The sequence below is a fragment of the Malaclemys terrapin genome, chromosome 13 (genome assembly GCF_027887155.1).
Source record: "Malaclemys terrapin pileata isolate rMalTer1 chromosome 13, rMalTer1.hap1, whole genome shotgun sequence".
Taxonomy (NCBI): domain Eukaryota; kingdom Metazoa; phylum Chordata; order Testudines; family Emydidae; genus Malaclemys; species Malaclemys terrapin.
Genome location: NC_071517.1, coordinates 12,724,904 through 12,749,544, shown reverse-complemented (window position 1 = coordinate 12,749,544; position 24,641 = coordinate 12,724,904). Strand labels below are relative to the sequence as shown.

Below are 24,641 nucleotides of genomic sequence, written 5' to 3'. Positions count from 1 at the left end.
GTTTCCCAGTCACCCAGTTTTGAGAGATCCTTTTGTAGCTCTTTGCAGTCTGCTTGGGACTTAACTATCTTGAGTAGTTTTGTATCATCTGAAAATTTTGCCACCTCACTGTTTACCCCTTTTTCCAGATCATTTTATGAATATGTTGAATAGGACTGGTCCAGTACAGACCTCTGGGGGACACCACTATTTACCTTTCTCCATTCTGAAAACTGACCCTTTATTCCTACCCTTTGTTTCCTATTTTTTAACCAGTTACCACTCCATGAAAGGACCTTCCCTCTTATCCCATGACAGCTTGCTTTGCTTAAGAGCCTTTGGTGAGGGACCTTGTCAAAGGCTTTCTGAAAATCTAAGTACACTGTATCCACTGGATCTCCCTTGTCTACATGCTTGTTGACCCCCTCAAAAGAATTCTAGTTGGTTGGTGAGGCATGATTTCCCTTTACAAAAACCATGTTGACTCTTCCCTAACAAATTATGTTCATCTATCTGTCTGACAATTTTATTCTTTACTATAGTTTCAACCAGTTTGCCCGGTACTGAAGTCAAGCTTATCAGCCTGTAATTGCTGGGATCACCACTGGAGCACTTTTTAAAAATTGGCGTCACATTAGCTATCCTCCAGTCATTTGGTACAGAAGTGAATTTAAATTATAGGTTACAAACTACAGTTAGTAGTTCTGCGATTTCACATTTGAGTTCCTTCAGAACTCTTGGGTAATACCAGCTGGTCCTAGTGACTTATTACTCTGTTTAGTTTATTGATTTGTTCCAAAACCACCTCTTAATAACACCTAAATCTGGGACAGTTCTTCAGATTTGTCACCTAAAAAGAATAGCTCAGGTTTTGGAATCTCCCTCACATGCTCAGCCATGAAGACCGATGCAAAGAATTTATTTAGTTTCTCTGCAATGGCCTTATCGTCCCTGCGTGCTCCTTTAGCATCACGATCATCCAGTGGCCCCTCTTGATTGTTTAGAAGGCTTCCTATTTCAGATGTATTTTAATTTAAAAAATTTTTGCTATTACTTTTTGAATCTTTGGCTAGCTGTTCTTCACGTTCTTTTTTGGCCTTCACTTGCCAGACTTTATGCTCCTTTCTATTTTCCTCACTAGGATTTAACTTCCACTTTTTAAAGGATGCCTTTTTGCCTCTCGCTGCTTCTTTTACTTCGTTGTTTAGCCATGGTGGCACGTTTTTGGTTCTCTGACAATGTTTTTTAATTTGGGGTATGCATTTAAGTTGAGCCTCTATTATGGTGTCTTTAAAAAGTTTCCATTCAGCTTGCAGGGATTTCACTTTTGGAGCTATACGTTTTAATTTCTGTTTAACTAACCTCCTCATTTTTGTGTAGTTCCCTTTTCTGAAATGAAATGCTACAGTGTTGGGCTGTTGTGGTGTTTTTGCTGCCACAGAGATGTTAAATTTAATTATATTATGCTCACTATTATCAAGCGGTCCAGCTATATTCATTTCTTGGACCAGATCCTGTGCTCCACTTAGGACTAAATCAAGAATTGCCTCTCGTCTTATGGATTCCAGGACTAGCTGCTCCAAGAAGCAGTCCTTTAAGGTGCCAAGAAACTTTATCTCTGCATCCCATCCTGAGGTGACACATACCCAGTCAATATGGGGATAGTTGAAATCCCCCATTATTATTGAGTTCTTTATTTTAATAGCCTTTCTAATTTCTCTGAGCATTTCACAGTCACTATCATCATCCTGGTCAGGTGGTCGGTAATATATCCCTACTGCTATATTCTTCTTATTAGAGCATGGAATTACTATCCATAAAGACTCTGTGGTACAGTTCGGTTCATTTACAATTTTTACTTCATTTGATTCTATGCTATATTTCTGCCACTCCCCCACCGGCATGACCTGTTCTGTCCTTCTGATCTATTTTGTACCCTGGTATTACTGTGTCCTATTGATTATTCTCATTCCACCAAGTTTCTGTGATGCCTATTGTATCAATATCCTCATTTAATATGAAGCACACTAGTTCACCTGTCTTATTACGTAGACTTCTAGCATTTGTATATAAGCATTTTAAAAACTTGTCACTTTTTAGCTGTCTGCCATTACATAATGTAATTGAATGGGACTTTTTTTCATTTGACTTTCTCATCAGATCTTACATTTATTTTATCATTTTCCATCCTCTCCTCCTTACTAGGACATAGAGAATCTCCATTTATAGATCCTCCCATAAGGGATGTCTCTGTCTGAACCACGTGCTCCTCCACACCTGTTGGCTTTCTCCCAGCCCTTAGTTTAAAAACTGCTCTATGACCTTGTTAATTTTAAGTGCCAGCAATCTGGTTCCATTTTGGTTTAGGTGGAGCCCATCCTTGCAGTATAGGCCCCCCCTTTCCCAAAAGTTTCCCCAGTTCCTAATAAATCTAAACCCCTCCTCCCTACACCATTGTCTCATCCACGCATTGAGACCCTGCAGTTCTGCCTGTCTAATTAGCTCTGCATGTGGAACTGGAAGCATTTCAGAGAATGCTACCATGGAGGCCCTGCACTTCAATATCTAGCAGCTTAAATTTGGCCTCCAGGACCTCTCTCCTCACCTTCCCTATGTCATTGATACCTATGTATACCATGACCACCAGCTCCTCCCCGGCACTACAAGGTCTTTTCAGCTCCTGGTAACCTTAGAAGTGTAATACTAGATTTGGGGAAATAAATGATCTGTTCAGTAAACCATCATAGTATTAATAAATAGCATAGGGCTGTGGAACAGGGCTATGATGCACGTTTTTCCAGTAGAGGGATACATGCACTCTAAAATCTAGAATGAATTCTGCATTCACTGCAGAGAGCAGGGAAGTTTATTTTGCTGGGAGGTAAAATGTTTCTAAATTTTACTCCACCCCGTTTTGCGAGACTTAAATTACATGGATAGGGCACATCAGTATTTAGCTTTGAAGGTCCAAGCAACAGAGTTGCAATAAATAGAGACACTTAATGTGATTTCAACTGTGAGTGCTCATTTCTTGGGCCCAGAAGCAATGCTCCGTCTGCAGCTGCTCCACAATTGCCACCTTTTTTGATGTCCCTTAACAATCTGTCCTTGAAGAAATCGTAATGTCGTTGTTGTTTCTTCCTGTGGGCTTGCAAATACCAGAGGATCATGCATCCTGTATTTGCAACATTCATGAGCACAATGCAGAGCTATGCAGTCTTGGTGCCATGTTGGATTGTGGGATTTTTTTTAAAGGTGTGAAAATTAAGGGATGTGGATAGCATTGTGGGATGCCAAATGTTGCATCTCATAGGGGAACTTGACCCCTACCTCCCAGAGATCCCTGCACAACTCATTCCACAACACCTTGTGAAAATTTGCCAAAAGGCATTATGCTGGATGGTGGCACATGACACAGTGGAATACCTACCCATGGTGCATCACACTTTGCATTGACACAAGCTCTCCTGGTGAGGACGCACAGCATTGATGCAAGCAACTAAGTATGCACACGTAGGAGCAATATACAAACTTCAGCAGCTGTACGCCAACACAGCTTTCGTCAACCAAAGGTTTTCGCGTAGACATGGCTTTAGTCTACTTTGTGTGCATGCACAGTGTGTTTTGGATGCTAAGACTCCTGCCATTTGAATTCTTGCTTTTTTTGTGACTTTACAGTAGTTTTCATAGTTACTGTGGGTCAGGATTTTAAAGTGAGCAGCAAGGGTTGGCTGAAAATAATACTTTATATGGTGCCTTTCTTCTTGAAATCTCAAATTGCTTTACAAACATGAATTAAACCCCCATGCCACTGATGGTTTTTGAAGCTGCAAATATTCACCCAGAAATATTTGTGCATCCATTCAATCAAGAAACAACCAATATTAGGTGATCTGAACTGATGAATCACAACTAATCAACATAAATCATATAGGGAGCCTATAAAAATCTACAGAGAACTATTTGTGATCTATCCACAATAATAAGTACAATGTTGTGAGATAATTTTAAATAACTGTGTTGAAGGAACTTCCTTTACTGTCTGCTTGCAGATATCACTGGTGCTGAAGGAAGCTAAATTCATTACAGATTAATTGTTACAAATATTTGCTCAGTTCTAGTTAGCAAACTCCAGGAGCTATGAGGTAATTTTCTTGTTCTTCAGGTCCTCGAAGATGGGGGTTCTTTGTATAGCTTCATCTTTCGTACCACAGGTTAATGTTTATATCTTCTGAAAAAGTTCTCTTTCCTATCTATCCAAACGCAAAAAACTGCACACTCTGCACATCTATAGAGCTATTATCTATCATACCTACATAGGATAGAAGATCAGTTTATTGGACTGACTAGTAGTCCACTGCAGGGAAACAAGACTTCTGTTCCTCAGTGGAGCTATGTGTGCAAAGGCGATACCTAGAAGGCACAAAGAGAAGACTTTTCAACAAGGTCATTTAGAGTGTAATCCACCTGAGTAGCTACAATACTGAGGGCAGACAGATATGCAACACTATCAGAAGACTTCTCCAGTTACCTATTTGGACATCACTAAATGCTTTTTCCAAGCACTATAGGCAGGATGTGCTTCTTCAGTTCCAGTGTTTTTTAGGCAGTTGTCCTGCCTCTTGTGGGTTTGATTTTGGCCGTTTTCCTTGCTGTTTGGTGGTCTGTCCTAATAAAACTGTTGTGCAAACTTTCTCTGTGTAGATATACTAATTGTTTCTTCAAACTTAGCTTTTTCACTTATGTCTTTTAAAGTGTAGAATTGCTATGCCAATCCAGATGTGCCACCTTGCAAATAGCTTTCTTGGATGTTTTTAACTTGTTTTATGTATTTGGTTCTCAGCTGCTTGCATATTAATCCATCTGAGGGACAGTCAATGTTCTTGTCTGTATACTGACGTCCAAGAATTTGTTTTTTCAGTCTCCACCTATTGGGCAGAAGGTTGGCCCTGTGGTTTGAAGTGATACAGGATAAACTAGTATGTTTTGTTTTTAAATTTACTCATTATTCAGTTTACAGACAATACGGATTTTAAACTTCAGCTGTAAATGTGTGAATTTTTTTTTCCCCTACTTGGAAAACTTTGCTGCTTCCGTTACATTTTCTTCACTCTACTTTATGATTGTAGAGGAAAAGAAAATACCAGTTTTTCAGCAATATATCCAATTCTTTATTCACCATTCACCCTCCTAGTTCTTGAAAAAACTGGGGTCCCATCAATCTGTTGCTCATTTGTTTTGTAAAATAGTGCCTTTATATCTCTAGCAGTCTTTCTTCCCCAATCTTTTATCATTTAAAGATGAAGGATTAATAACATATCTCAGAGAAGCATCATTACATTTTGTCCTGTTGAAGTTGACTTTGGTATTCCCTTTGATTCTTATTTTAAACCTAGCTAAGTTATGTTTGCTTGTTTTTCCTGGATGTTCATTTATTTTCTTCCCTCTGTAACAATGGTTAACAACAGACTGAATAGCAATGCCTTATTATCCCTTCATTCTTTTTGGTTCCCTTTTCAAGAACCAAGTTTAATAAGCAGTGCGTAGCCTCCCTTGGCACACGTATCTCTCACACACAAAATCTATTCAGAGCATAACACTGAATCCAGTGGTAAAGCACTCATGAAGCACATCCACATAAATCACTGTTGGTTACACTTTTTCCCAATTTCTATATCTCAAGGTAAAGTTGAGTAATTGTCACACTACTGCTATGCTGTCCTTCCTCCTTTTCACCACTTTTAATTTTGCTTCTTTTTATTTTGCCCTGTTACTCTAAAGCCTATGCCTATAACTGTGACTTTGTTACGGTTTCCAATTTGAGATTGTCCCACCTCCTGTGTTCCACTCCTCACTTGTGCAATGTGTTTTACTTTGAAATCCATGGTTAATGTCTTCTTTCATGGCAGAAAAGAGGGCATCTGATGATAAAAAAAGTAGTATGAAGTCCAGTAGTCGAGAAAAACAGAGTGAAGACAGAAATACAGACTCGAAGGACAGTGATACTAAGAATGAGGTCAATGGGACCAATGAAGACATTAAATCTGAAGGTGACACTCAGTCCAATTAAAACTGATCTGATATGACCTCAGATCAGACAGAGGTAAGTGCATTATTTCAAACTTTGATTAGGGCTTTTTGTTACTGTTTAACAGTGCAGCGTAAGTATGCACAGATGAAGATGGAGCTAAATCAAGTAAGAAGACATACTAAAGCACCTTCTGAAGGAAAAGACAGTGTAGTCCTGCAAAACATTTTGAGGTACATTGTTTTGTCTCAGCTATTTTGTAGCAGACTCATGCCCCCATTAGTGTGCCTCTTTGGAACATATTTGTAATATAGTCTCCATAGAAAATTTAATTATCCTTTTTTTTTTATTATTTTTAGGGATTTTGTCGTTTTTTTTAAAAATTGAACTGTTTTTGTATTTAAGTCCATATTGTGTTGGTACATCAGCAGAAACATTTGCTTTAATACTTAATATTTCTGAGGCACATGTTGGACTACTTTGTTTTTATATAAACTGCTAGTATTTCTTTGTCAAGGATGTTTCTAGTTTTTTTTTGCTTTATTGCCTTGCATTCTAATGCAGTTTGTTCTGTAACTCGAGAGCCAGTAGCATTGGATTGATGGAAGTGTAGGGTTTATGAATTATTGCAGCTGACTACCATACCTCACACAGCGTTGGTGTTGTGAGCGGCCCATGAAAAGCCAAATTAAAAATCAAGGATTCAGTCAAACTAAGCAGGTACTCATGCCAGGTACTCCTTTCTCTACCCACATCCATGTTTGAATGCTGTTGCCTGTAATCTTTAAGCTTACTGTTGTGTTTTTATTTACAAGAAAGTGAAAAGGATTTTTTGTGTATTGTGTGAAAACTATAAATCTGATGTTAACAGAATGGAATTTTCTTTCAACTGTGTGTAGGGATGCAGTGCTGCCCAGAATTAGATATCTTTAAGAGTTTTAAATGCAATAAATACTACATAATAATCGCCTTGTTACATTCAATGCAATTCAAGTCTTTAAGAGGTATGTGTTTAATATTTCCTACTGTGTAGGAGAATTTGCAGTCAGCCATAGTACAGAGCAGTATAATGGCTGATTCCAGACTTGTAAGGCAAATGTAAATACAAAGGCTGATGCCTAAAATTTTTAATAGTACATGGCAAGGATGTATGCTGACAATTCTCATTATTATGAAACTAAACGTTAGGAAATATATATATTAAAAAAACTTTAAAAGTTTTTCCATTCTTGACCTAATTTAAGCGTACAGAAACGGTTGTTGATGTATTCCTAAAATAAGGAGCGAACGTTGGAGAAGACAGCTGATAAATTAGCTGTTTGCAATATAAACTATTAGTATAGTTTCAGTATTTACGCTATGAACTCTTAAACACTTAAGGGTTGATCATTAGACCATTAAGATTGCATTATTGCTCTGGAACCCCTAATTTTCAATATTGAAGTTTTAGTAGAGTAAGATGACAGCTAAGAACTGGGCCAAGATTTAGAAATGGCAAACTAACCTTGCTTTACATTGTCTAATTGTTCGCTTTCCCAAAATTTTGCATTATAGGACTACCACGTGAAGAATCTGCGAAGAATCCGGAAGACAGCTTGCAATGAAGATCTGCTTTAAATGAGGTGAAAGAAAGCTGTAGTGGCATAGAAAAATATAAAGTTCAGTTAGAATTTTTTTTTATAAAATTAATTCAGGACTGTTGTTACCTCCCAGAGTGCAGAGGGATGAGTTAATAGCATACATGCCACTGAGAATATAAGTCCTGTATCATTTTTTTTCTTTAAGACTTTTTAAGATAAGAAACAAACATAACATGAACCCATGGCTTGCTCAGTGTTTATTTGCAAGATTTCATTCTTGGACTTCGAAACACAAGAATAAATGTTTAGTATTTGTGTGAATTAAACTAAATTGAATCCCATTTTTACAACTAGGATATATCTAGCTGCTTGATATACCAGAAATGGAAATAAAGTATCTTTGAATTTCTGTTGCAAATTTGATTGTCTGTCATTAAACATTTAGTATTAAATACACTTTTTTCGTAATAAATCTATTCATGTCTTCAAGCTTAGTCCATTAATTTGGCTTCTATGGATTTTGTTTAGTTTATTCAGTTGGTGTTTGCTTTTGATTCCTCCAATTAGTCTCATGTTTTAAAATTGAGCTGATCACCTTCATCAAACTCCTGGTCCTTTATTGAACAGATGCACATTATCATCACAAGTGGCGTGATTTTTGCTGCAGTGTATTTTTCTTAGCAGTCAAACACAGAATCACAGAACAAAGATACTGCTGCAATTCTCCCTCTAATAAGGTTCATATCCAATATTTTTGGAAAGTCTTTGAATTTTCCTCTTAATGCACCAAGTCTTAATGCCAGCCCTTCATAATAAAAAAAAAAAAATGGAGATTAGAACACAAATCTAGGTTTTATTTTACCAAAACTGGGTGATATGGAATAGGATCAATGAGGAACTCAGGCTGGGACCTGTCTTTCTCTCATCCTGTTTTGGTCAAGTTAAATCCTAGAATTTCTTTAAATTTTAGAGCAGTGTCAAATAGAGATGTTGGTGCAGATGTTTGTTCTAGTATAAGGCACCATACTGACTTCAGACTTGCATCCTACTAGCAGTTAAAAATACGTCATTAGAGAGTGGTTATAATTAGCAACTGCATGTAATTTGTATATTAAAGCAATTGTAAACGTGTTCATTTCATTCCCCTCGTCCTCAGCTTTTTTGTGATACTTTTATTGTATTAAAGGGTAGCTTAACGGATTAAATAATGAGGGTGCTTTTTGAAAGAAATGTGTTTAAAGGAAACATTTTGCTGCATTACACTCTTCAAAATGAAGTGACAAGAAGGTAATATGGTGGCTGTGGCCATATCAGACTTTTCCTTCATGTTGGTTGTATGCATCCTGGACTTGAACACCGATTTATGAAGGAATGATAAATGTTTTTATTAAAACCTGTGGCTTGAGAGAAGTTAATACGATGCCTTTTCCTTTCAGCAGTTTCAGCTGACTTCATACCTTTTAAAGCATGTTCCATCTCATCTTGAAAATGGAGAAGTCACAAAAATGATTTTTTTTTTTTTTTGGTGAAATGGTAAAAAATGGAATTCTGGTTGCATGTGATGTGTACACTGCATTTTGATTCTGTGGCTCAAATCTTACTAAAGCAGTGTCTCTTCATATTGATATTTGCCCTTGTGCATACAGATAAGTCTTCTATAGTAAACATTGTTTCAAAAGGCAGGAAAGAATCTCACACATTTGAGTGCTATAAGCAGTTGCACACACAGAAGTGATAATTAGAGACATTTAAACTTTAATTATCTATCTTAGCATTGTCAAAGGGACTTTCTCTGTCCTTAGAAATTGGAGATTTTGTTCAAGTTGAAAATGTCATTGATATGTGATCTGTAGGTATTGGTCACTGTAGTTGAAACTGTAGAGATTATGCTCCAATCTGTAAAGTTGGCCACCCCGATCTAATATTTTCTAAAATACTAGTCAAGAAAAGGCAGGTTAACCAGCTTAACCTGCTAAAGTACAAGTTAAAACACATCAGTTAGGCCATTATCCTGAGTAGAACAAGAAACTCATTGAGAACTATATTCTTATAAAAGGTGAATTCAATTGCACGATGCAAACTCAGTGTTCTGGAGGATGTCACTGAAATTATGTAAAGTTTGCTGAATGCCTGATTTCTAAGTTTGAGGTTGCCATTAAAGGGGATGTAGCTTTTCTAAGTCATTGTGATCTATACTAAGGAAAAATTGATAAGAAAAATGCACAATAAAAACATGTTTTTTCAGTAACATCTTTCAGATTCTGATAAACTTCCAAACAGGTAGTCCAACTGCTACAGGTCCAGTTCTCTAAAGAACAAGGCAGAAGCTGGGCATTTTTCCAGTTCAATTGTAGGAATTGTATAAACCTTAACTTAAAAGCTCTTAAGGGTTGCTGTGAAGAAGTGGCCTTTAACCTCTGCAGAGGTCTATTTGCCTGGTACTGAAATTATCAGACACATAGATGAACATGATTTGTTGGCACAAGTCAGTGTGGTATTTGTAAAGAGAAATCATGACTCAGCAATCTGTTAATCACCTCAAAGAATGTAATAAACATGGATGTGGGTGATCTAGCACTGTGGTTCTCAACCTTCCCAGACTACTGTACCTCTTTCATGAGTCAGATTGTCTTATGTACTCCCAAGTTTCACCTCATTTAAAAACTATTTGCTTACAGAATCAGACATAAAAATACTTGTGTGTCACAGCACACTATTACTGAAAAATTGTTGATTTTGTCTGTATGAAATTTTAGTTTGTACTGACTTAGCTAGTGCTTTTTATGTAGCCTGTTGTAAAACTAGGCAAGTATCTAGATGAGTTGATGTACCCCCCTAGAAAACCTCTGTGTACCTCTGGGGTACACAGACCCTTGGTTGAGAACCACTGATCTAGTGGATGCAGTGTAGTTGGACATGCAGAAAGCCTGTGAGAAGGTCTCTCACCAAAAGCTCTTAAGCTAAGTAAGCAATCATGGGATAAGAGGGGTGTGCTCGTGGATCAGTAAAAGACAGCAACCAAATTTAGGAATAAATGGTCAGTTTTCATAATGGAGAGTAGTGACATACCCACCCCTGACTACTGGGATCTGGGGTATTCAATATACTCAAATGAGCTGGAAAACAGTGAGGTGACAGAATTTGTAGATACAAAATTACTCAAGATCAAAGCAGCCTGAAAAATTACAAAGAGCTCTCAAAACTCAGTGATTATGCAACAACATGGCTGGTGAAATTCCATGTTAAGTAATGTACATTGGAAAACCGATCCCATCATTTTGTATGTATAGATGGGATTATAATTTAGCTCTTACCACTTAAAAAGAGTGTGGAGTCATTGTGGCTAGTTCTCTGAAAACATCTGCTCAAAGTGCAGCAGCAGTCAAAAAAGCTAAATCTTAGGAACCATTAGGAAAAGAATAAATAAGACAATAGCAGGATGCCACTATAGAAGTCAATGGTATGTCCACACCCTGAATCCTGCATGCAGTTTTGGTTGCTCCATCTCAAAGATATGTGGAATTTAGAAAAGAGAGGCTGGAACCAAAAATGATTAAGGTATGAGCTCAGCTTCCATATGAGGAGAGATTAAAAGACTGGAACAAAGGTCTATATAATCATGACCAGTGTGGAGAAAGTGTTATTTACCCCTTCACTTAACACAAGACCCAGCATGGGGGATGTGTCACCCAATGAAATTAATAGCAGGTTTAAAAGGAAGTACATCTTTGCACAGCAGAACATGGTGTGAAGGCCAAGAAGAACTAGATAAGTTCATGGCAGATAGATCCATCAATGGCTATGAACTAAGATGGTCAAGGAGGCAACACCCATGCTCTCGCTGTTCTTAGCCTCTGATTGCCAGAAGCTAGATCACACAATGAGTGCCTGTTCTGGTCAGTCTCTTCGATGCATCTGGCATTGGCCACTAGACTACTGGAACCATGAGTCTGACCCAGCATGGCTATTCTTAGGGCCTGGAGGCTGAGTTAAGCTACTTAAAGCCTTTTTAATCCTATTTTTGAAGCCTTAGCTGGCCATTTTTTTTGCAACTTATTTACCATTCCTGACCCTCTTTCTACATTAGCGTTGTGTGTTCTTTTACAAAGGCAAATGTCACTTGTTTAGCAATCTGCATTTTTACACCCCCTTAGCTGAATTGGGCACAAATCCGCCCTTCTAGGAAGCTCAGCTGCTGGCTGTTTGACTAGCTAATACCGTATACTAAAGACAAGCTGCATAGATTTAGAAACAGCCGCAAGCCTCTTTCCTCAGCTGCTCTCACACCTGACCTCACATGCTTGATGGTAAATACTCATTATTAATTGACTTTGGAGGTGCTGCCTTTAGGAACTGAAGTTTAGGACTAAAAACAAAATTTAAAAGAAATCTGCAAGCTTTAAACGTAGCCCTGTCATTTCCAGACAAGTTGGTAAGGCCAAAAAAAGTCCCTGGAAGAAGTTGAAACCCTTTTCCCACTGACATCTTTATTATTATATGAACACAAATAAATTCACCATTACCATAGTTAGTGTGCTTTAAATGTTATCAAACTTCATAAAACATACAAAAATATTTCTCTGAATGCATAGATTTGCTCAGTTACTAGCACTATATTTTTAGTCATTAGTTCTTTAGCAAAAGTTGTGTTGCATATCAAGTTAACAGTTAGTAGTTGTGAATTAGAGGAAATAAAGCTTATTAATCGCTTCCATTAGTTCCTGGACAACTCTGTTACATTGTTTATGTAAAAGTGACAATGTCCTACATGCATTAAACCCTAGGCTCTGCAAAGCTAGCTGTGAATACTCTTAATTTTGAGCTACATAGCTACTGTTTTTTCCAAACAGTTTAGCATTCACTTTGAAATAACCCTTGCACTACAGTGGCAAGTGTGTAGGTCAAATCCCCACCACAGGGAGAATCAGGTTTGACTAAGTACTGATGTCAGTAGGGGCCTTCAGTGCTTGTCCAGCCACTGTATGGACAGAACAGGGGAGAGTACTAGCTGATTGGATTAGATGGCAGAAGGATTAGACCACAGATGCATATCGCTGGAGGCTTTCATTGGTGGAGTGTTAGTTGGAATAGGGAAAGGACCTAGAACGCAGTAATCAATTTTGAACTAATTAAACATCTCAGTGATCAAAAGGAAAGTGTTAGTAACTTTCTCATCTTTATATTTTGGATTTTATCTGTCATGTTGCAGAACAATTTGCCACGTTCTATTATTGTCTAGTCAAATTCAGAAATGTCTACTTAATATAAACCAATGTGTGCCATCAGTTGTACAGCATGTGAAAACATGTTGGTCAAAAAGAGCAGCAACTACTGCAAGGGGAAGCTATCCCCTATGCAATGTATGACACTAAATCATTTCCAATATTACACACTGCAATCCACATTAAAAAAAATCCCTACTGTTGTATCAAGATCTTCTTGGGGTAGTAGTGCAGGAAGAAGCTATTTGAAGGCAGCTGCTCTAGTATAGCTTAATAAAGAAATAGAGTTGGAGATGGATTCAATATTAGATCGCTTATAAATTAGGTTACATTTTTAATTGAAAGACACGGGTAGGAAGTGTTTGTTTCAGTCATAAGAAAGGCCAGATTGCCTACTCAATCTGGAATTGCCATTTCTAGTTTTTCTGCATATCAGCCTAGCCTTCATCAGTCTGAGGGTAGCCGAGTGTTTTGCGAACTGCTGGAGATTAGTACTTCCAGCAACAAAAGTGCTTCTTGGGAGAAAAAACAACTTGAAAATATGGTATTTGATAGCAAATGTGATCCATGTTTTAAATTAACACTGCTCAGGATAAGCTCTGAAAAATTAAGAGCTCAAGTAGGCTTAGATTCAAGTTTTTAACATAGTGCTATAAAGTATCCAGCAACATTAAACTATTTGGATTACTCAATTGACTGAAGCTTTGGACACACTTTAAGTGACACTAGCTCGTGCAACGTAATGCAACAGTTGTGGGAAGAATGTGTCATACAGAATCAATTTAAAAACAGCTCCAAGTGTGTATGTTAATTGCTTCTGATGATGCCTCTATTTCCATTCACATGTTCCCTTAATTGGGTTTGGCTAAGCAAGAGCAGACTGTCTCCTCTGGAGTTGATACTTCCACTTCTCAACAACAAATATTTTCTAGTATTGTGCTCCTAGTGCACAGGATGCTGAATTTAACCCAAATTCCCTGAACTATTAGCATCAATGAGGCTAGTTCCTAGAAGATATTTAAAAAAAAACCCATTAAAGCACTACTAGAATCATAGGGAGTAATTAATGCTTGCCAGGTGGACAAGTGTTAGGGAATGAATTCTTTTAGAAGTATATAGGTTTTTAAAAGCAATTGACACCCACAAAAATAATGTAAATATACAGTCAAACATGGGCTGTTTCCTTTTAAGCACAACCATATATGTAACTTTCATTTGTTTTGATGATCTAATACACTTGTTCAACTTTTTAAAAAATCAGTGTTTTAAGAACAAAATATTAAAAGTTATCCCATTTTGTTCAGTTGGGTCATCTATTAGTTTGGGGAAGAAAAATGAAGGTGTTTACTAAACATCAATGGCAGTTTGACATCTGGGAACCTGATTTTAGCAAGCTGTCCCTTTGTGGTTGTTACAGTGGGTGTTCTATGGACTGTTTGGAGCAGTAAATACCAGTGCTCTAGAAGACAGCATGGCATGCTACTTCATACTTAGGGCAGTTGTAAGAGACTCAGTGAGCCAGGTACTGGTGACAGCAGAGAGAGACTGCACCTTGAGGAGTCTGAGAAATAAGGGCAGTATTTACATTTTCAGGGGGCCACAAGCGCCAGAAGCCTAAATTTATAATTTATGCAAAAAATATATAGATATCTAACTGTGCCTGATTTTTCTAGAAGTCTTTACTTTTCATGCCAACAGTTGACCAGCTGTCTTCTTATGCCAAATATAACCAATAAACTTCATTAACTTGTATCTGAAGCATGTCGGCTTAATAGACAAATGAGGTACCCTTTATCTGAATACAATATTAAGTTAAAAAAAAGCAAAGGGGATAATAAATATCAAAGATATACTATTATTAGTTAAAATATTAACCCTAACAATAACTTAAGGTTTCACACACAATTAATCCACTGCTTCAGAAGACAGCAGCATATAATTCTCACATTCTAGAAAGTTCAGTAAGTCAGCTTTGATGCTTTACTATTGTAGCAAGACCTCTCAGTCAGTGTTGATGCAGCATTTCTAAAAGGAGAGTTGTCACTTTTCATTAGAACCAGCTCCAGTTCTTGAAAATCCTGAAGTCTTGCAACATCTTTGTCCTTAAAAAGATGAAAACAAAAAAAGCAAATGTCTATAAATGTATTTACCATTAATGCATATAAACAAGGTCAGGCCTATGAAAGCAAGCATTAACCAACCGCCAGGTACAATTCTATCCAACAAGGTACATAAGTACTATTTTTTCTAGTTAACAGATGTGTCGCTATTTGTTTTGCTCTATGATGGAATCTCTTAATATCGTTAAGATGACTTTTCCATTCTTCAAGTACCCAACTATTTGTATGTGAATTAAGCAGTGAAAGGATCTGACCAGAACATTACTAAGAAAGTCATGTGCATGTGTCAGATTAACTGAAAGTCATGCAGACAAGGCCAGTTGATTTCAGACACAGAACCATGAGAGCTGTGTTGTCTGAGCACAAGGGAATGTTTACATTGCTGATGGGGTACCCTTATACATTATTTGCAACAAAAGCTGAGGTAGGGTATTTCCACACACACACAAAAAGGTAATTCCATTTCCACATACTAATGACATGCTCAAGAGATTGAATGCACAATGTGCATGTTTGTCTAATGTTTCAAATACCTGACAACTGTAGGTGCCCGTGATTTCACATGCTTTGGGAGTTTAAAAACATAACCACTTTGATAAAAAGAAATACTTTTTTATTAGATCATGATGAAACTGCATTATTTCCCTCCTATGAAATCTTTCTTTGGGCCTGAATACTTAACAAAAAATTATGTGGCAGTCAGTTCGTGAACACAGTGCAATTCTTTGGAGTCTAAAGACAGTAGCTGATCTTTGTACTCCTGAATCCAAGATAACAGAGAAATGAAATTAATAATATCCGATTAGCAATTAAATATGGAAGTTCCTCTTACCTTTCTGACCAATGTATTCGGTAACTTTCTAATCTTCTCCACTTGTTCTTGATTAACACCCAATTCACAGCAACTGACTCTGAGTAGATCCTGATAGGTCAGTTCTTGTCTGTCTAATTCAATCTCAATGAAGTCATTTTCCCTAAGGTTCTGAATTCTTACCTTAAGCACCAATTCTAGTAAAAAAATAAATAAATAAATAATGATGGTGTGGGAGGAGGTCTGATATAATCTTACAAAGAAAAATAACCAGTATAATAGATTGAAACTGAAGGAGAATTTACATTTTATTATTTAAACTCAGAATTTTGTAGCGTAACACCAGAATCGTTCTTACAAGGATTTAAACCTGAGATACCCATAGAAAGTCCAGTAACACACATCCACAATGAAGGAAACAACCCAAAACTACAGAGGAAACCTTAAAATGATATGGGCATATTTAAAAAAAAAAAGGAATATTCTAAAGCCTCTATCAGAATGAATTCCTCTTTCTTCCCTGTGAATTTAGTGCTCGTGATCGCACAGATACTACTGTATACTCCTGGGGGCATTCTGTGCCACTGCGTGTGCACAGAATTCACGTCCCCCACAGATTTCTTTGCTTTCCAGCAGAAAAATGACTTTCTGACAGGGAAGCTGCAAGAGCAGTCACACACCACTCCCTAGCAGAGAAGATACATTGTTTCAGGCACCCAGAGCAGCCGGCAGAGAGGTAAATCACCGTGGGGCTGGGGACACCCCAGCCAGTGGCTCCTATCATGACCCGGGATCAGCTGCTAGTCCTGGTTGAGCTGGAGGGAGGAGAGGACAGGACTTCCAGTTCCCCTGCAAGAAGTGTCTGGAGCTGTCTCAGACCCACCCCCAGAAATCCCCCAACTGCAGGAAGCTCAGCATCCTCCTGCCCCCATCGCTCCTCAACTGTGGGGGAAGGGGGTCACTGTATGGGGGAGCTGCTCCCCCATCCACCCAACCCCTATGCATCTGGACCTCCCAGACCCCCTGCCAAGCCTCACTGGTACATCCAGACAGGACAAGAGGACTGGTTTGGAATACAATTTCTATTTTGGGGGTTCTAACCATTCAGTTTATGGCTGAAATGGGAATTAAAACAGATTTTTCTTATTAAACACAAACAGCAGCACAGCTTCATAATAATGTCATAATGACATATCAAATTTGTTCCACTTGTGAGAGCAAACAGAATGCATGTAATTATCCACATTCTGGTCAGTTACACTAGAGTAAATTGCGAATAACCCTACTGACTTTAAGAAAGGTTTTCTGGGTTCACATCAGTGTAACAGAGCAGACCCAGTACGACTAATGAAGGGTTTCGTTTCAACAGCAATGAACTTCATTTGAAAAAAGTATTAGGAGATGTAAAGGAACCTCAGAAAAAGAAGCTAAGTTTTGTTACTAAGGGCTTGTCTACACACACATTAATCCGGAATAAAGCAGGGTGTGAATTTGAAGTGGATTAACTCTTATTCCAGAATAACTCCCTCTATACACAAGCCCTAAATTACAAGTTGTATTGTTTACAAGAGAGTTATTACACCTTGTATCATATTTGGCAGGGTTTATGATTTTTATATTATTTGGGTTTTAGACTGGAATCTCTCCAGTAGAAAAAAAGTAGCTGTAATTGTCTAACACATTTATAGTATGTATAAATAATACCACAATTAGCAGGGTGGGGAGAGCATTTGAAATAAGAGAGGGAATAGATCGCTCTCTCTGCCACCCTTTGACATTTCCACCTCTCCTCCAAGAGGGTGGAAAGGGACGGATTGAGATCAGCATGAAATACACCCTTCACTTCAGTTCCCAACTAGTGATGCAAACATGGATCAGCAGTGTGGTAGCAAGATGCATGATCTTGGAAAATTACACTTTGTTACCTTGCATATTATATGGAAAAGTTCCGGTGAAGAAAAGTGGCTGAAATGTTGGTGCAGCCCCAGTATGAGAGCCATTGTGTTGCTGAGGTACAGGCTGTTTAGATGCTACTGGAGAAAAGAGGCCTCTATTATGAGACATGGATGGCTGACAAATGGAGCCATTCTGGACTCTAGGTTTTGGATATTCTGGCACCATGATGGCTGCTGATGGGGTGGGCTGGCCTTCCTTAGAGTGTACCACAGGAAAATCATCTTCGCTGTGTGATGACGTGGGTGTGCATATGCTTTCAACCTGAGTTGCTGATGAACAAGAACTGGTTTCACACAGAGAAACAAAAGAGACGGAAGTGCTTTCATTCTGGAATGCTGTTGAGATGGATGGAATGCTGTTGCTTTCTTTAGTGTAAACATAAGGGAAGGGTGGATTGGCCAAATAGTTTGCAACAATTGGCAAATTTAAGTCTTCCACTTCTTTAAATTCATTTTCCTCCACTTCAGGGGGGAGAGAGAAAGAGAGAGAGAGAAAAAAAACTTGTTACTTAAATATTATCATCTTCCCCAATTAATAAAAGAGTTTTCCTACTGTGTCTCACAAAATTACATCATCTTGAAAAAAATCACAATTGCACAAATGTAGCTTGAGCCTATGGGCACTTGGAAGCATGGCAAAATGCTGGGAGTGTGAAATGAAAGAATAAAAATCAAGAGGGAAGGAAATTATTGTACAAACTGAGCTGGAAGCCAAAAAACAAAGCCAAAGAAAAATAATTAAACCATCAAAAGCAGATACAAGTGATGCCTTTAAATACAGCAATGCCAGTTCACCATCTCTAAAAGGATCAGATTGAGAAGTAGTTTTGATATGATTTTTTTTAAAGACATTATTTAATATAATTGGTTTTCATAGATGCCAGCAAAGGAAGTGGACAGTTTTTCTCACTTAGCTGGTGTTCAACATAGGGTCCAATCTCACAGTCCTCACATTCGCCAAACTACTGCAACAAATTTGGCTTGAATAAGGACGGCAGGAGTAGGCCCATTAACAGTAACAATGCCAAGGAAGCCCAAACAAGATGTTCTCAGTTTTCCTGGGGATGCACAACTACATTTGTTTAGGAGGTGAAAGTGACACATACCCCATACCTGGTAAGTGAGGCTCAGGTTTTATAGGTATTTAGGTACCTAACTCCCTTTGAAATCAATGGGAGCTAGACACCTCAATGCCTTTAAAAATCTGGGCATGAATGATTAGCGACCAGACAAACGTATCAGGCAGGAATTATGTGGGAGTTCATTTCCCTTGGACATGTCAGCCTAAGCTTTCAAAAGTCAAAACCCAAGTCACGTCCTACTGTATAGCTGCAGATTTTTGCCCAGAAGAAGGAAAAACCAGTTTTCAAAGATTATACCAATCACACAAATGACTGTGAAAATAGTAATGGCAGCCTGTACTTAGCTATACATGCATTTACACAGCAGTCATGCAGCTATTACACACTCTTCATGGATTGTCAAAGTGATCAGCCTGAATTTAAGAGACCCACTCCCCAAACAAATATCATTAACATATACAAGCATGCCCACTGAAAGTTACAAAAGGTGAAATTTCTATGGTACGGAAACACTGGACTCAATCAGACATATCTGCGCCATTTCTAAGAGTGTCACATATCTAGTTTTGGGCTTGCTTCTTGGCACATGTGTGGCATAAGCTTTTTAAATATACCAACGTGTTTTGTCATGTGTATGGAGAAGGTTACGTTTTACTGCCAGGAAGTCATAACTCAGCTATGAAATTCTCAGAAGCCATCACTCCTAAAATGTAGCAGTTGCTTCTGTATACAATGGCCTTGTAATACTTGATTCAGCTTGACCAGATCTATTTTATGTATCTATACATAGATCTATTTTATGTATCTATCCATAAAAGCCTTTGGCTTGAGACTTGATTCAACTCCATTTAAACACTTCAATGAGAGTTGGAGAAGCAGTTTCATTCTGAATTCTGTAGCTAAAAGAGGACTCAAAGGGCTTATCTACACAGGGAAATTTACTGATATAGTTATACCGGTATAATTATATTGCAATAATTATACCAGTATAACTCTATACGTGCACACGCTTTATTTCAGAATAGGAGTACCTTTTTCCAGTTTAGTTTATGTCACTTTCACTACATTGGTATAATTATTGCAGTAAATTTCCCCATGTAGACAAGCCTTAAGAAAGCACTTTCCTAGCAAGAGTGGAGCTTTTGAACTGCAGTTGGCAACCATCAGTTTATAGTATCATATTAAAAAAGTAAAACAGGTTTACTAGTGAAATAATAACCACACTAAACAAATTTGAAGATCATATGAGGAAATACATCAGCAATCACCTTTAAACCTGAATGCGTCATGCAAATCAAATGGCATACACCCTCTTATTCTCTGTCTCCTCTCCATAGCAAAGTCCATATCGACCTGCTGTGTCTCAGTCAGGCTTTGCTTGACATAAAATATTCTTGCACTTATGTTTATACTGATTTCCACAGGAGCATGACTGAGGCCAAAGTAACTTGCCCAGAGTAAGTCAGTATCAGAACCAGGAGTAAAATTCAGGAGTCCTGATTCCAACAATTTCTTACAACTTAATAGAATACATTTACAAATATCTACAAGGCACTAGGTACACATGGAAGATCAAAGATGTTAACATATTTACCTACATGGGGTATAATCTTTTAAACTCATATAGATAGATAAGGGATTACCAGTTATAGAAAGGCACACTCCATCTAAAAAAAATTAAAAACAGGTACCTGAATTGGAAGAGCAAAACTTTTCTGAAAGTGAATAAAAAAGTAAACTCATAAAATTCACTGCCACAAAATTCATCTAACACAAGTTTCATCTTGGCACAAAACATGTTCACAGCAAAGATATAAACCCTAGAAAAACCTGCAACCCTTCCTTGCATGAATTGTGCCACTGAAGTCAATGGAACTACTTGTATGAGTAAACATTACCGGTGCAACTTCAGGACAGGACTGGACCCTGTCTTTATAATAGAAATGCTGTCAGTCTATGGAACTAGGGAAAACCACTAAATACTACGACCAACTATTTTATAATAAATGTCAAAATATGTAAGTTGTACCTCCCATAATCTTCCTGATTTCTTTCTTTGACGTTAACTGGGCTGCCAGTTCTCCTTTAGCTGTGAGAATCTCCTTATCAGCACCAGCATCAATCAGGCAAGAGACCACTTCAGCATGATTCCGTTTGCATGCCCAGTGCAAACAAGTCCTGTGTGTAAAGAAAATATACTGGTGACTTTGTAGTTCCAATGAACTATACCCCGACCACAAAACCATTATGTGCCAACAATAATAATCCATTTGCCTGAGGTTGCACGTAGAATAAGAGTGACTTGGGAGTCACTGGAGTCGCTTCCACATTTAAACTGAACATGATTCAGTTGTAAATTCCTTGGGGGAGGGACTTCCTTTACCTTGGTCAGTTGGTGTACACTGACCGTGCTAAACAAACAAAAACAACAACACTGCTTCATGCTATTAATAAAATATAGTGTTGGTGGTCCTTGTACTTGAGCAATGTTAACTGTTACACAATATATAGTGTAACAGAAATTAAAGAGGACAATAGACTTAGTAGACCCCTGTAAAGACTTGGACTAAAATCTTCAAAAACAAGGGCCTAAAGGAAGTCCATATTTAGGCATATAAAATTATATATTAATAGATTTTTAAGGCCAGAAGGGACTATAGATTACCAAATCTGACCTTCTGTGTATCACAGGCCATTCAATTTCAGCCAGGTACTGAGTCCAAAATGTGTTTGATTAAAGCAAATCTTCCAGAAAGGCATCCAGAATTGAAGACATCAAGAGATGGGGAATCTACCACTGCCCTTGGTAGTTTGTTTCAGTGGTAAAGCACCTGCACTGTCAACATTTTTTACTTCAGCTCCCAACTATTGAGTCTTCTTATGCCCTTCTCCACTAAAAACTGTCCGTTTTTTTTTCAATACTACGGTGCATCAAGCAGCTCTCAACAAAGTCAATGGGAGATGCAGGGTGCTCAGCACTTTTGAAAAATCCAGCTACTGACTTGGACACCTAAATAAGAACTCTGGGTTAAACCTCTGAAAATGTTGGCCAAGGGCTTTATCATAGTTCAGTAACATGCTATAAGTCAGTTTGGTCCCATCTACACAGATAAATCCAAGCCCTGGTACTACAAATCGGTACTACCACGTTAACACAATCACAGTGAATAAAGCATGGTGCCAAGCTTACATGCTACATCCATTCACACTTTTGTTAATAATAATGCTTAGGTCTTATATAGCATTTTTCATGGCTAGGTCTCAAAGCACTTTACAAAGGAGATCAATATAAATACACCATTTTACAGACGGGGAAACCAAGGCACAGAGCACTGACGTGAGGTTCCCAGGATCACCCAGCAGGCCATTGGCAGAGCTAGGTACAGAATCCAAGTCTCCTAAGTTCCAGTCCAGGGCACTACCCACTAGGCCCCGCTTGCCTCCCAGCGCTGAGCCTTTCATCCCCAATGATGCCAACGGTACAAACGTTAGCAAGAATCATGCAGCCACTTCTGGGGCAGGAGAGCAGGGCAGGTCAGAGAGACTTAGAACAAGGGCACCAGCACAAACCCCTCCTGTGATCCCAACAGGGATGGGGGCTCCACACTCACACACACCAGCCCTCGGGCTGCCAGTCCCTGCCTTAGGCAATGCTCCCCAGCCCCAGCTCTCCCAGCAGAAACCTGGCAGGGGGTGACCGGCTGAGCTGTCCCAGCGAGGGGGGGGAGGGGCCCGCAGGAGGTTAGAGCAGCGGGGGGGGGAGTGCAGGAGGTTATGGGGGGTCCGCAGGTTAGAGCAGCGGGGGGGGAGTGCAGGAGGTTATGGGGGGGCGCAGGTTAGAGCAGCGGGGGGGGAGTGCAGGAGGTTATGGGGGGGACGCAGGTTAGAGCAGCGAGGGGGGGAGTGCAGGAGGTTATGGGGGGACGCAGGAGGTTATGGGGGGACGCAGGTTAGAGCAGCAAGGGGGGGGAGTGCAGGAGGTTATCGCGGGGGGGCCACAAAAGGTTATTGTGGGGGGGGGCACGAAGGAGGTTAGAGCAGCGGGGGAGGCGCAGGAGGTTGGGGGGACGCAGGTTAGAGCAGCGGGGGGCGCAGGAGGTTATGGGGGGACGCAGGTTAGAGCAGCGGGGGGGGAGTGCAGGAGGTTATGGGGGGGACGCAGGTTAGAGCAGCGGGGGGGGCGCAGTTGGTTATGGGGGGACGCAGGTGAGAGCAGCGGGGGGGGCGCAGGAGGTTATGGGGGGGACGCAGGTTAGAGCAGCGGGGGGGGGCGCAGGAGGTTATGGGGGGCACGCAGGAGGTTAGAGCAGCGGGGGGGAGTGCAGGAGGTTATCGCGGGGGGGGCGCAGGAGGTTGGGGGGGACGCAGGTTAGAGCAGCGGGGGGGGCGCAGGAGGTTATGGGGGGGACGCAGGTTAGAGCAGCGGGGGGGGAGTGCAGGAGGTTATGGGGGGGACGCAGGTTAGAGCAGCGGGGGGGCCGCAGTTGGTTATGGGGGGACGCAGGTGAGAGCAGCGGGGGGGGCGCAGGAGGTTATGGGGGGGACGCAGGTTAGAGCAGCGGGGGGGGAGTGCAGGAGGTTATGGGGGGGACGCAGGTTAGAGCAGCGGGGGGGCCGCAGTTGGTTATGGGGGGACGCAGGTGAGAGCAGCGGGGGGGGCGCAGGAGGTTGGGGGGACGCAGGTGAGAGCAGCGGGGGGGGCGCAGGAGGTTATGGGGGGGACGCAGGTTAGAGCAGCGGGGGGGCCGCAGTTGGTTATGGGGGGACGCAGGTGAGAGCAGCGGGGGGGGCGCAGGAGGTTGGGGGGACGCAGGTGAGAGCAGCGGGGGGGGCGCAGGAGGTTATGGGGGGGACGCAGGTTAGAGCAGCGGGGGGGGGGGCGCAGGAGGTTATCGCGGGGGGGGGGCGGCACTTACCAGCCGTTGATCTCATTGGGGGAGTTGACGTCCGCCCCGCTCTGCAGCAGGCGCCGAACCTCCTCCAGGTCCCCCAGAGCGGCCGCTTCCCGCAGCCTCTCCTGCAGCTCCCTCTCCTCCAGGGGGCCGCTCATCGCCCTCCCGGTGGGGACCAGGCCTGGCCTGGCCGCCGCCCGGCCCCAGAGCCCTTCCCGCCCCCCGGGATGGCACTGCCCGGCAGCCGCTCCGGAGCGCTCCTCGGAGGGGCCCTATTCTCAGTGGCACCCCGCGCCCGGCCCTTTCGTTCCTAGCCCGGCCCAGCGCCTCGGGCCCGCCTGGGGGCGGAACGCGGATCTCCAACGCGGGGGCCTGGCCCCACTCCCGGGCGGGTGCGGAGGCTCAGTCAGCCCTCGGGAGGGCATCGTGTTCCGCCGGGGTAACGACACGAAACCCGCCCTTTGCCTGGGCTGCCAACCCCCAGCAAGTGTTCAAAAATCAGGTGCCAGCTCCCCCACCCCCTAAAACAAAATCATGCGATTTAAATAATAATAATTAATAAAGCTTTAGGCTCCTTTAATTCACCTTCTGATGATCTCAATGTCAAGTGACTTGTCCAAGGCCACGCAACAAGTCAGTCCAGCAACAGAACCCAGGCCACCTACTCCTGTACCCCTTGCAGTGACTTCATTGCTATCTGGAGCTGAAGTCTTGCTCACAGGCTTGTGCATTAAAATGTGACTTTCGGCTGGGCCCAGTGATTCAATTCCACAGCTCCAACACTTTGTCAGACCGTTTCAGACGGCCGAGCGGAGGGCCCTCAATGGTTCTGACATAATTCGATACCACGTGGACACAAAATGAAGTTTAAGATTTGTGGGAATAAATGTTAATTCCTAACATCAAATACTTTCTGGGGCGCTATCAAAGCAGCAAGAAAACTGAACATATATGGGCCTGGAAAATCCATAA

At 40.6% G+C, this 24,641-nt stretch overlaps 2 protein-coding genes across 4 annotated transcripts in view; one reads left to right on the top strand and one right to left on the bottom strand.

Moving 5' to 3' along the window:
- The window catches only part of LUC7L3 (LUC7 like 3 pre-mRNA splicing factor), a 41,133-nt gene extending 33,137 nt beyond the window's left edge, over positions 1 to 7,996 (top strand). Inside the window, exons 10-12 of one of the 3 annotated variants that reach the window (XM_054047827.1) lie at positions 5,889 to 6,029; positions 6,135 to 6,240; positions 7,562 to 7,996. In XM_054047827.1, the coding sequence (XP_053903802.1) occupies positions 5,889 to 6,029; positions 6,135 to 6,240; positions 7,562 to 7,574 (260 nt within the window). In that variant the 3' untranslated portion in view covers positions 7,575 to 7,996. Of the gene's footprint in view, positions 1 to 5,888; positions 6,083 to 6,134 lie in introns of all 3 variants that reach the window. The other 2 variants (XM_054047826.1, XM_054047828.1) reach the window with 2 other exon arrangements.
- On the bottom strand, positions 7,792 to 24,034 carry LOC128848071 (ankyrin repeat domain-containing protein 40-like). Its single transcript, XM_054047830.1, has 5 exons — positions 23,694 to 24,034; positions 20,807 to 20,955; positions 17,666 to 18,157; positions 15,762 to 15,937; positions 7,792 to 14,911 (listed from the first exon to the last, which is right to left on the bottom strand). Exons 1-5 carry the CDS (start codon positions 23,825 to 23,827, stop codon positions 14,768 to 14,770), a joined length of 1,095 nt encoding a protein of 364 aa, XP_053903805.1. The 5' UTR covers positions 23,828 to 24,034; the 3' UTR covers positions 7,792 to 14,767.
- Between the last annotated feature and the right edge of the window lie 607 nt (positions 24,035 to 24,641).

Bases quoted from the DNA above. Each gene is read 5' to 3' on its own strand.
- LOC128848071 (XM_054047830.1), bottom strand. From the start codon at position 23,827: ATGAGCGGCCCCCTGGAGGAGAGGGAGCTGCAGGAGAGGCTGCGGGAA. The intron at 18,158-20,806 runs GTACAACTTACA...TCCCCCCTGAAG, and splicing joins AATCAGGAAGATTATGGGAG to TGGAGGAAAATGAATTTAAA. The intron at 15,938-17,665 runs GTAACAAAGTGT...TTTTTTTACTAG, and splicing joins TTTTCCATATAATATGCAAG to AATTGGTGCTTAAGGTAAGA.